Raw genomic sequence first — 13,333 nt, 5'->3', positions numbered from 1 at the left:
CCAAAAGAACAAATCCACTTTCTCAGTTTTTATTATACATACAACTGACAGACTAAAGAGTGTTAGATGCCAAAGTACAGTCTGTTCTAAGCCCTGCCAAAATGTTCGAAAGACCATACATAAGTTGTGTTTTTATGACCTTAAAATGAGCATTTATATTAAAAAAAATCCCCCTCTCCTTGCTTTCTAATGAGACACAAAAACACAAAACTGAATTTGCATTAAACACCTTTTATTTCAATATAAATAAAATAACAAACATTAATAAATTACAAAACACCATCAGTCAATATAGTGCAATTCCTATTTGTTAAAAAATCCAATGTGCAGAAGACTATCCTGCAAAGGCAACCCAACAAAAAAAGTGCTGTTTTCCGAAAATACTTTGAACAATTAAAACAAAATACAATTTACAACCTAAATTCACTATACAAAGCCATCATCCTTCATAACAATATATAATTACCAAGACCATCATGCTTTTATTACCTTATCTTTACCTTCATTTTAGTTTTCACTTTGCTGAACCTGCTGGCTATTGCTTAATTCTTATTACCTGCTCAATCTCTTAGTTTAACACGTATGTTCCTCTCATTCTTTAAAAAAGTCCATACAGTCTTTGGTTCATCATCCTCCTTTTTCTGCCCTTTCACCCTCTCTGGGCTTCCTGGGACATGGATCGGCCCAGGTCTCTTGGTGTTTTGGCAAACTCCATTCGCATGGGTTTGACTGGGGGCAGGTCTTTGGTGATCTGTTCCACTGGTCTTTTGTCCAGGCAGGCACCATCGGGAGCTCGGGCGGGGGGCAGATCTTCAAGGGTGTGGGGGGCTCCACGACCCAGACGAACACCCAGTTCAGCAGGCTTGAAAATGGGCAAGGGCAGGGTCTTCCGGTAGGGTAAGACCTGGTGCTCCCGGACACCTGTCTCAATGTTGCCCACTCTGAGCACACCCGAGGGACATGTCTGATTGAGAGGACGAGCCTGCCAGTATCGAGAGAGGGTTTCTCTGCGAGAGTCGTCTGACATGAGCATGGACTGACTGCAAAAAGAAAACAAAGAAGTATGGATAAACAATCACGTTTTGTCAAATTTTTAAATCTATAGTGTCTTCCAAATATGACAAGTCTACTACAGAGAAGCACTCACCGATCTTCAGGTTGCGTCTTCATGTTGATGCTTTGCCAGTCAGCTGTGTAACTTTCTTTCACGGCTTTATTTTCCTCTTTCACGCTGCAGCTCAGCTCAGCTCTTACCACACGTCCTCCCTTCTTCTCCAAAACTGTGCACATCTGCATCGTCAGAGTCTGTTCGTGTCTCACTGTTTTATAATAGTTTAGTCAAAACGCTGGTGATTTCCAAGTTTTGTATTCGTCTTTTCCTGTTTGTTTTAGTAGTTAGTGAAAGGACCCGTCTCTGTTGCCTTCTGGCTGCTTGAGCATATGTTGTGCTTTTATAGAGCTCTGCTGCTATTTCTGTCCAATGGAATTACACTGACGCCTGCTGCCCACTCAACCACGTATCACACAAGCAAAGCACTGGAACATGGACATGAGCTCAGAAATCCCCACAGATCCGATAACTCAAATTTCCTGGACACGTTTCAGAGTCATCACTGAACATTCATCTATCTATATGGTTTGAATATCAATACAAACAAATATAAATACAGTTAATATCAAAATAACAAGTATGCCTCTTTAAATTTTCCATTTCTATTTATTTGTCCCGAATTAAACCTTTGATTATCTTTTATCAACATGACAGCTGTTCCTGCACGGGCCATTCGACATCAAAGGTGTCGCTGGGAGCACAATGGAAACTAAACAATGGAAGCAGACAGGAGAGGATGAACAAATGGCAGCAACTGTTATCTTCCCATTTAAAACTTCTTTTGGAAAGATAATCTATTTCAAAGACATTGAATAAATAGCAGTCATCAAAGAGAATGTGTTATACTATAAAGAGAGGTCAAGTGGGACGGTTATAAGTGTGTCATCGGTGTTGTTATGATCCAAGGTCACGTTGTTAACATGTTAACAGTGATTTTTAAGAAAAAAATGAATGCAAATGTAAAAATGTAGTTTTTCAAGATCTGTATAATGTTTTTTGTTCCGATGAAAACAGAGAAAGATATGTGGAAGAATGCTTCTGTAACCAAACAGTTCTTGGCATCCAAAAATATTATGGTAGTCAATGGTGGTCAAGAACTGTTTGGTTACAAGCATTTTTCCAAATATCTTTCTCTATGTTCATCAGAACAAACAAATCTATACAGAGGGTGATTAAATAAATACGTTTTCACTTTTGGGTAAAAAAAAGCACTTCATGTTAAATAGAAAACGATGCATTATACCTTCAAGAATATGAAGATTATTTAAGACAACAGTCTTAACACTTAACACAATCTTAATAGGAAAATAAAAAGACTGTTTCAATTAAATAAAACTTTTTTATGTACGATTTATGTTGAGGTTTTAATCATTTATAAGAAAATTATAGTTATAACACATGTGCAGTCATAGCATATGTTCAGCGACAAGATTTTGGCATTATTCACTCATCAGCTTAATATAGTAGTTTGCAGACAGAGGTTATGGACAGTCATATTCTCATGTTACACACACATTCTGTCCCCGCTTCACTCTCAATGACGCAGCGGGCACTTACAGGAACTGATCTCACTCTTGTGCTTCTCTCTCCTGCTATGTGGCCACTCAGCACACTATGCAATTGAAATATAATGCCAGTCATGAGTTACACAAGCATGACAACTAAACATCAGAGCAGGACTCCAGTAATGAATGTCTTGTAGATTATGACATTTAGACACTTTTTTTATTTGTTTCCGGTAAGATGTATTTATGAATTTGTGGCTGGAATTCACAGGACCCCAAAATGATAATTGTATGTCTCAGCCCTGAAATGTTTTGCTTAGAAGTATGCGCTTAAATTTGTTAACGTTTCAAATCTTTTTCTATAAACTCCGTTATGAAAACAGGACAAGACTTGCTAGTAAGTCCATCAGTCAATGTTTTTATTAAAAGGTTTATCAGACATCTTACCAGACAAGATACATATAAGACTAAACAAAACACACACACACACCTATTTTAACCTGATTCAGTTAATACACATCAAATTTGCACTATTTTGTAACTCCAGCTCCATAATTGCACATGTACAGTATATAATACATCATCTATAACATGCCCATTCTATTATAGCTTTCCTTTCAACAAGAGATAATAAAGGTTTCCTGATTCAGAAAACAATATAACTTTCGAAATGAGAAAAATGCTCAACTTCTACACTTCATAATAATATATAATGCAATATAAACCATTGTTTTGTTAATGTAGATAAGTATTTTGGTAATAAATGTTTATGTACTTGATTATATTACATCTTTGTAAATAAAAATATGCTGGTTTTATACATTCAGATACATTTACTGCAACTTAAAAACACCCAGTGGACTTATTTGTAAAGTAAAACCCTTCCGATTTAAGAGTTCAAAACAGCATTTCATGTATTCTCTCAAGACATTTACGTATAAAAGACTTACCACAGGGTACTACAGGGGAACCTTTTAAAGTTTTTTTAAGTTATAGATTATAATAAATTGACCATTCACCCTAAAAGATTCATTTAGATGTAAATGATAAGTATGACTGTTCTTCCAAGCAAACACAACAATTTGAGGCTTCACTGTGGAGTAAGAATAGTAGCTGGATTCATGTTGTCATTAGCACCAAATTAAATGTTATAAACTCGCTCCACATACACCTTCGCTAGGCTACGAGTCACATTTTTACTTTAACTTTCTGTATTACATAATATTTTGGATAACAGAAAATATATCATGGTATATTGTAAACAGATTTTTTCAATCTGATCAGTTTTTAAAAATATCTTCTAGGATTCTTGGTCTATGATAATATGGCAGCAAAGAGCTATTAAGGGAGTAGAGCGATCTGTTCTATTAGAGGTCAAGAGTTGAAGAAATAAACGTTTACGAACAAATAGACACTGTGGTCTTACAAAAGCATTAAGTTTGGTTGTGTTTTGTTACAGGTTTTATTAGAGCTAGTTAGTTTCTTTGACCACACAGGAAATGGTTGTTGTTGATGGTAGTCTGCTAAAGATCTCAAATTTGGAAAGTTTGTTTAACTAATGAATAAATGAGTTAAATGTTATATATACGTTCTATATCTATTAACCAATAAATAATTGTCCCAAATGTCTTAACCCTAATGCTATGGGCAAACATTGTAGTGAAATTAAATCAAACCCTGTGACAAAAATAGCATTACCTACACCAAACTCAGTATAAAGAAGGTTATTTGCACCAACTAAACCCCTGATTTTCTCACCCCCTCAACCAGCTTTGATCCCCATCATCCACCCAATTCCCAAAATGAGTCCCAATGTTCATGTTCATCCCAAATGTTCCCATTTCCCCATGTAACCCTGGTAGCCTAGCTTGTTAAGGTTGTTGCGTACATCCTTACATCAAACATCAGTAGTCTTGGTTCTGGTACCCAACACCAGTGCCATCATAACTGGCCTCAATGTCAGCATTGTCAGCTGTAGAGGGCGCTGCCGCTGGATCCTGGCTTGGATCGGTGTAGTCCTGAGAGAAGAGGGAGGAGCTTGAACCTAGCTTGTACCGCTGATATCCCAAGAAAGCTTGACCCCCCTTTAGACGATGGGGATAATGGAGGAGGTGGAAAGGAGGGGTTTTAAGGGTGGGGTGGAAATGTTGCAAAGGGAATTACAGGATTATGGCAACAAGTGAAGCATGAGAGGAGAATTGATGTGAACAAATGTGAAAGCATCCATTAGGGAAGTAAAGTTTTGGTATCATTAGGGTGAAACAGTGTAATGAGTGGGTGAGAACAATGAGGAAAGAAGAAAAGGGGAGAAAAAAGATAAGAAACGTTAGTTCAATTAAGCAGCAAATTTAAGAATATTAGTCAGGATTAAGTTTAACAAAGACACGGGCAATTTATGTAATGTCCTAGACTAACCTTTCAACCAAACTGTGCACATGAAATTGACATTCAACACTTGGTTATAAACCACCAATTACCTCAAATTTAAGACGGTTTAATCAACACATTCAAAATGTCAACATTTTCTAGAAACAAAAACAGGGCAAATGTATGATTTCCGTAGGATAAATATGCATTTTAAATCTAACAAGCATTGCAGCTCAGCTGTGAACTAGTCATAAAATGTAATCATTAAATGCCATAATAACAGTGTGGTGTGAAAAGGGCCACAAAATCCATCCTGCTCACATCTAAGATTCTTAAGGATATAACACCATGCTGGCAATATTATACAGTATGTGCTGATGCCCCCTAGTTAATAAAAACTGGACCTGCAGCTTGACAAGATTTGACTTCCATGTATAAAGCATGCACACATGTCATTCATAACCCATATGACTTTCTTTCTTCTGCAGAACACAAAATACATTTTGCAGGATGTCCGTTACCAAACAGCATGGGTCCCCATTGACTTCCATCGTATGGACATTTCTCATTTTTCCTTCTATGGACATTTTTCTCAAAGTATCTTCTTTTGGGTTCCACAGAAGAAATAAAGTCATATAGGTTTTGAATGTCATGAGGATGAATAATTGACATATTTTGGGGGGTTAACTATTCCTTTTGTATTGCTTAGTTCAGCATACATAGGGGTGGTTTCCCAGTCAGGGATTAGACTAGTCCTAGACGGAAATAAATGTAAGAGCTGTCCAAACTGAAAACAACTTGCACGGACATATCCTAAAATACATCAGTGCCTTTGTGTTGGCTCAAAAAGCACACAAGTAATGTTTTAGGAAATTATGTTTGCCAAAACTACTCAAATTTGCTAATTAAATTTAGTCCTGGTTTAAGATAATCCCTGTCTGGGAAACCACCCCTAGACACTTTAATAGTAATCTAAGGCTCTTCCAAATTAAAACTGGTGGATTCAGGGCTTGATAGGCACAGCCACAACCAACAAAACAGATAACATGGCATATCTTTGTTACTATTAGCGACCTCAGGTTTCTGATTCCTGTGTTTTGTATTTTATGCCTATAACATAGTAAACAAGTCATTATTTCAATGTTAGACAAATGGAGGTGGTGTATGAGGTGTGAACAGTTTATTGTATTCCTCTTCAAATGAGACTTTCTTTAGCCGCTCCCAGGCCAGCAGTGCAAGAACCCCCTGAAGAAAAATAGATCGGTCAGAGCCGGTGATAAAAAAAACAGAAAAACATCCGGAAATACTGAAAAACATTTCAACAGAGGATTAAACTGGTCAATGCAGCGGGCGATTTCTGCAAGAGAAGCACTTTGAGGATTTAGTAATCAAATCGAAAACAAAGGGGTTAGAAATCTGCAAACAGATTACTATGGAAAATACAGTAAATAATCTGGGGGAGACTGGAACAGAGAAGATTAGTGAATCAGAGTGAATCAAATCTACTTTAAATGTCTTATAGTAGTGAGAGAAGTCACCACAGACCCAAGTGAATATGGAGAAGAATGAGAAGGTTATGGCGGCTCTGGCTGCGTCTCCGCCCTCATTCAGGGGGTTATCTTCTGGTTTGGCCACCTGCCACTGATTGGCCAGGAAACAGAATCCCACGAACCACATGAAAGACCAGAATGCTGGAAGAAATAGAGAACAGGTGCAATGATTTAGATTTTCAAGCAGGACGTGCAAACAAACAAATTTAAAATTGAGTTAAAAATATTGTCTATGAAAAAAGAATACTTGTTTATTGCATATTACACAGAATACACTATACTGCATACTTATAAATATTATTCTTTAAGGTGTAATTTTTTTAAGTAAATAAGTATAAGTAAATACATTTAAACATTAAGCATTTTTACATTTTAAAATGGTTTAAATATTGAGGCTACATCTTGTGTATGTAGTGGGTCATCTGGGTAATTTCATAAAAACAGTACTTGTATTGTTTGTTTGTATAGTATGCATACTGCAGAAAAAAGCAGACTAGGATTTAAAACACGGCTGGTATTATTTTAGGACAAAGCACTGGCATTACACACTGCAGAAAGTTCAGCAGTATGGGGAGAGCAGTATGTCAGAGGATGTTTAAAACAGATAAAACAGATATTGTTATCCATTGTAGAAGTGTTTTTACAGTATGCATATTTAAAATCATCACTGAATCTGTGAGATACTTAAAAACAATGGAATGCAATGGATAAAGATGCCTGTGTTGAAGGTCTACACATTATTTGCACAAATCAAATTCTATCTGGTGAAGCGGGTTTATGCTATGCTTTACAATATACAACATGCCAGACTCTGGACACAAGCAACACGAAACACACATTTTCATCACCTACACAATAAAAGCGTTCCTTACCTGAAGCACCAATATCAGCCAGCACAGCTTTCTTGCGATCTTTGATGCTGCTTATCTGTGGAAAGTACACATCCAGGGCCAGAAAAGCAGCGCAACAGAGAAAAGCCAGTGCACCCATCCCCACACCATAGTTACAGGCGTTCTGGTTCTTGTTGAAGATACAGAACTCCTGTTCCTCCTCTGCACGGTTCGTGTAGCCTTCATTGGCAATACATCCAAAGATGACAATGGAAAAGATCTGTGGAAAGTAAAAAAGGCTGACATAAATAAAATAATATTGTGTAATACTGAGGGATTTTTACAAAATTGTAATGTGAAGTGAAAAGTTCAGGCTTTTTGTGTCTTTTGTTAACATTAATCAAATTTTAACCTGGTCATTTTTCTGCAACATCATTGCTCTAAATGATTTTTTGCAGGAAACACAAAAACGTCTGGTTGAAGTATTTATGAAGTTTGCTTTTAGGACTGGTATAGCACAGGACTGAACAGGGTGAATGAAACATCACAAAGAGAAGAGATGTTTGTAGATCCATTTGTGTGTTTGTTTCCTACTAGATGAAACAAAAAAAAAGATGGCCTCTGCATCTGTATAATGCGTCTAAAATTATAAAGACAGGAAGAGAGTTTGGTCCCCATTATTCTACTAATATCTCAAGTGATTCTGGCTACCAGCAGGCAAACTTTGCCATATTTGCTTCCTTATTTTCTGTTCCAACCCTGTAATCTAAACCTAATAATCAGCTTTAATAATCAGGGGTTTGGCAACATTGAAACACTCAATCTGTGACATCTCAATGCATCATTCAAACCTTTATCTTTATCTCCTCAAACAAATGTTCTTTAAGAGAAAGAGCACAAAATTTCACGCAGATGTCATCAACTGAACTGCTGTTGAAACTTCTCGGTCAAGTGTTTTGGCTGTGTTAAATTAGCTGTCTGGATCACAAGGGTCGCATGAAAGCAGGCTTTGTAACGGGCAGCACGCGGGACCCTGATCTTGTGATCATCATCAGCAGCAGAGCTTTTACTCGCTTTCTGTTTAAACCTGGCTGACATTGTTTTAGGCACACAGAAATGCACATTTTTATCTTTAAGGTGCCACATGTAAGATTTTCTGCAGTGTTGAATTTCAACAAAAACAAACCCCTGGAATGACAGTCGCCCAAAAGCAAGGCGGAAGACAAATTTAGTCTTATTCCATCATTATGTTGGTATCTTAACTTATTTTCTTTGCGGTATTAAAGGTCTGCGAACATGGCATGTTTTTTATTTATATGCAGTTTGTCCCATTTAAGAATTCTACAAATAGACAGTTTCAGCAATAACAACATAAACAAACATTATTTGGGCCAAACTCAACTTCCGGTAGACTTCCGCAAAGAATCAATAACTGCTGAATAGTTTTTATTTAATTAATACAACAACATTAACATAAACAAAAAAAAATATATAAAATACATTTTTATATTATAACCAAACACAGACTGTAAGTTAACTTTGGGCCAGCATCTGCGTACAAACAAACCTTATTATCATTTGGGAGAAATGTTGTCACCAAATCACAGAATGAAACAAAACTGATCAATTTACTTGCACACGTACCTTCGTATATAAATGTTTTTTTCGCAGCTGTATATAAAGGTTATGTCACATTTGCACGGTCAGCATTTACAAGGTCAGCATGACATATAGATTGGCTTTCATTGGTTGTCGCTTTAATTTACAGTTCTTCATTCAGCAATACATATCAGCTCGGGCTTATTTGTTTGGGAACCATTGTAGATCAGTCAACCGTAGCTCGCCCACCAATAAATCAATCAACAGAATTTAGCGGAAAAGACCTGTTCTGCTCTTCAAAAGGACCCTTTATACAATTTACAATGGTGTCTGTGTTGCGTAATAGGAAAGACAATTAAGGATGTTCCCATATAGGGTATGCTTACAGTATAAGCCTGATCTAAAACTTACCGTTACCAACAAATATCCTAAATTTTGAGTTTGTTTTAATTTATGTCCCCTCATTAATAATGGCACACTGTATATGGGAATCACTCAGTGATCTTGTACGCAAGTCTCCCGTTCTCTTTCCTTATGCAGTTGTCTTGACCCATAAAGCTTTGCCTCTCTACCACCCCTCCCCCTCAAGCCCTCTTTAATCTGCCTGACCTTGTGTTCACAGTGCAGGGAAAGAGAGATCACGAGAGAGAGAGAGAGAGAGAGAGAGAGAGAGAGAGAGAGAGAGAGACTGAGTCATGGGACTACAAATGACGACCACCTATCCATTTTAAAGCCGTCACAGTAAGCCTAACATGATCATTGTTAAGAACATTCATGCATTAATGCAGCAACCTTTAGTGGACTTGAAAATTTTATATAAGGATACTTCTACACAACAGTCGCATGTAGCGAAATAGGCCAGCTGTGCTATAAACAGCAAATTTAATTAAACAGAAATAGTCGCAGCTTCTGTGTTTTTGTGGAGCAGGAAATCCAATTCTAATAAACTAATATGGTGGTAGAAAAATGACTTGAAATGTTGCAGGTGTGTGACACAATGAAGACAATGATGTCCGTTTTCAGTAGGTTTTGCCCTTTTTAACCTCTAGCATATTATTTATGCTGTCACACCATAGGACACAAGGAATAGTTTATTTGTCTACCCAAATACATTCATACCTTTAGTAGCCCTCCTGTTAAAGGTATAAATCACCCAAAAATGAAAATTCTGTCATCATTTACTCACCCTCAGATTGTTCCAAACCCGTATAGATTTATTTGTTCTGCCATACACAAGGGAAGATATTTGGAAGAATGTCAGTAACCAAAACGATCTCAACCCCTTGACTCCCATAGTATTTATTTTCCCTACTATGGCGAGATGCTTTTTAATTACAATGCAACATGACAGAATTAGAATGACACAGTGCATCAGTGAACACAGATACACTGGCAAAACATTGCAACCAGATAATGGAAAATACTGGCAGGAAATAGACTAATCATACTGTAGTATCATTTCAGTTTAATTTTGTTAGAGGGATGAAGAGGACCTTCAAACTATGTTTACTCTCTGACATAATGCCTGTGCAGGAAAAAGGTGGACATATGGAGCGAGATGTAGAGGATGCCCACCTGCAGCCGTATTCAGCTGTGCCATTAGTGCTATAAGGGACCACAACAATATGTGTACCATAAGATATTAAAAACATCACATAGGCACAATGTACAAAACAAGACAGTCGTGTGTTAATCATACATCTTGCAATAGGCGTTACACGGCGTACTTTGGGGGAAATTATGTCGTCAAATGTAATTTTGTAGTTTTTTAAACATACTACAGTAGGATTCTTTACAGTAAAATACATGAATAATCTAGTATTCTAGTTCATATCATGTATCAAACTATCTCTACCAAGGACCTTGTTTCCAACAACTTTGGTTTGGCCGGATGAGAAAAAAGTGGCTAAAGTCAGATCCATTCTTTTAAAAAAAGGATCATGTTTTTGAGCAGCAAGGAAGTCCTAGGCTATCAGAGACTATCCAGCATGGTATTTACTTAATAACACGACTACAGAATGTTCATTGCATGCTAATGTTGCTGTTCTTTCTGTTATGAGCTAGAAACGATCAATGAAAGAGATATCTCACATGACACATGAAAGGATCAATTCTATACAGATGTATTCTGGAGCCGCAGCTCCTCAGGCAATCTCATTGATGCATTTACAGTTCATCCATTTTCCTTATAGCAAGCTTGTTACTATCCAGTCTCAGGTCTTCAATAAATGTCATGCCAACGCAGCAACACTTATTCATTCAACCAATCAGATGAAGAATCAGAGGAACACACCTCCTATCACGATGAAGATGCTGTACAGCCGATCGTCTTCACATTTCTGAACAAAGTCCTGAACTGACAAACAACCGTGTTTATTTATCGTGATTTTGAGCAAAATAATCATGATTATCATTTGACCCATGTGTGTGCAGGCCTACAGCAGAATGTACACCGACAGTTGCCTCAAGACAAATGAACATACAATTTCCTATACGGTTCAGCACAGATGGATGCATGGTCAGAACAAACACCTTTCTTTTTGAAACTTCTCAGGAAAGCCAACTAGAGAAAAAAGTCACCGCAGTAAAACAAGCAAAATCAAACATTTGACTGAGAAATGAAAATAGGCCTATTTACGCGTAATTAAATCTATAATAATAATTTCTAAACTAAGAAATAAATTCTACATGAGCTTTTCTGTGCACATGAGATCATATCAATCACGAGTGACCATCAGAGTAGGGCAGCTCGATTATGAGACGTGATTATTTTGGCCAATATAGAAATCCCGATTATTTAACCTTCAAAACAACATTGAAAATGAAAAAAAAACTAACAAAAAAAAAATGTAAAGAAACAGCGCTGCTGAACCACTGTAAAGGAAATGCGTGCCCTGTGGATTTATACTTCAAGAAAAGAGAGGATCCTTGCCAAATGGAAATAATCGTTTACGTCGATTATATTGTTTTTGTAATTGATGAAGCCCAAAATTGACGATTACGATTAATATTCGACTAATTGCGCAGCCCTAGATCATAGACGTCCTAAACGCCTCAACTTTACTCAGACTGTGGCACATTTCCATCCATTTTATGTCAAGGGAGACTCGCAAACAACCTGCAGGTAAATATATAATATCCTTTGATTATATTGGCTATATAACAGGCAAACCAATCGTCTTGTACTTAACGTATTTAAGTTATGAAACATGAACCTTTAGTTAGACTGAACTCGGCGTTTATGTGCATACGCAATTTCTTTTAAATAAAAATGCAAATACGTTAACAAAACATACATTAAGAGCACGCAGATTAACACGTCGTCACGTGACACCCGGGCTGGCGCTTAAATGATTTCATTAACAGATCGACTCTCACCCAAGACACAATGCGAAGAATAGTCTGCGGCTGCTGAAAGAAGGTAAGCGGGTCGAAGGTTCCGCCAGCCTTGCCTGCCCCGTATGCCTGCTCCATCCTCACGGGTTCGTGATTTCTCCGTGTCTGAAGTTTTTTTCAAGAGACAATTAACCTTGGCGTGGAATCGATTTCTCCTCGCGCATCAAAGGGTCGCCTCCCCGTGCTTCTCACCCGCCTGCTGTATATTCTCGATCTCGGCTTTTCTTTCGTGGAGGATTTCTTCTGAAACGATGTCCCTTCCACTCCGTATCTCTCTCACTTCAAGGGTGGAGAGAGAGAGAGGAGACCGAGTAAACACGCATCCGGGGAACGCGAGAGCGCGCATTATGCTGTCAAGCTGCATGCGCACTCTCGAGGATGCTTACGCGCGCTGCCGACCACGTGCCCGAGAGGAGCATGAACTGTTACTTAGTGATTGTAAGGCGGTGTTAAATCAATCACGGTACTTTTTATTAGGGAAAGTCGATAAAATGCGATAAAATGCCAGTAAGTGTCCCCAGAATAACAACCACCCATAGGGCGTTGATCAATGTCATTTCTGTTGCTAAGCTTGTGCCACCTAAATCTCTGTGGACAAACATAATGACTAGTCAAATGCGGTTTACATATTTATTAAAGTATTAGGTTTATTGTCATTAAACCCCGAGAAGAGGGATGTAGGCTACTTTAAATTTGTCCACAGGTCTAAATAATGTACATCTATAGCATTTACGTACTATATTATAATTCATTACACGTTGTTTTTGCCCAGTTTCACAGACAAGGCTTAAGACTAGTCTCACACTACAATGAAAAACTGTCTTAACTGCCCAAACATATCTTAAAACATGTCATTGGCATTTGTTCTTTCAACATGCACACCAGTAATGTTTTTATCTAAGGCATTGTATTAAAAGCGACTTAAATGTCCTAATTTAACTAAAGCATAGTCCTGGCTTAAGCTAAGACTTGGCC

The 13,333-nt window shown here is 37.6% G+C and overlaps 2 protein-coding genes across 3 annotated transcripts; both read right to left on the bottom strand.

The window, feature by feature from the left end:
• Positions 1 to 212: 212 nt before the first annotated feature.
• On the bottom strand, positions 213 to 1,629 carry tcap (titin-cap (telethonin)). The gene is made up of 2 exons (XM_079455559.1): positions 1,148 to 1,629; positions 213 to 1,040 (listed from the first exon to the last, which is right to left on the bottom strand). Exons 1-2 carry the CDS (start codon positions 1,294 to 1,296, stop codon positions 650 to 652), a joined length of 540 nt encoding a protein of 179 aa, XP_079311685.1. The 5' UTR covers positions 1,297 to 1,629; the 3' UTR covers positions 213 to 649.
• Positions 1,630 to 3,009: 1,380 nt separating this feature from the next.
• syngr1a (synaptogyrin 1a) lies at positions 3,010 to 12,803 on the bottom strand. Of its 2 annotated transcripts, none has more exons than XM_079455557.1 (4): positions 12,341 to 12,702; positions 7,406 to 7,643; positions 6,529 to 6,674; positions 3,010 to 4,700 (listed from the first exon to the last, which is right to left on the bottom strand). In XM_079455557.1, exons 1-4 carry the CDS (start codon positions 12,434 to 12,436, stop codon positions 4,521 to 4,523), a joined length of 660 nt encoding a protein of 219 aa, XP_079311683.1. In that variant the 5' UTR covers positions 12,437 to 12,702; the 3' UTR covers positions 3,010 to 4,520. The 2 variants fall into 2 exon arrangements, with proteins under 2 accessions (XP_079311683.1, XP_079311684.1); XM_079455558.1 differs by having other exon boundaries at positions 3,014 to 6,228; positions 12,341 to 12,803.
• Positions 12,804 to 13,333: the final 530 nt, after the last annotated feature.

This window comes from Barbatula barbatula, assembly GCF_947034865.1.
Source record: "Barbatula barbatula genome assembly, chromosome: 5".
NCBI lineage: Eukaryota > Metazoa > Chordata > Actinopteri > Cypriniformes > Nemacheilidae > Barbatula > Barbatula barbatula.
Note: the sequence above shows the minus strand (reverse complement) of the source record. Positions and strands in the feature narration are given on the sequence as shown.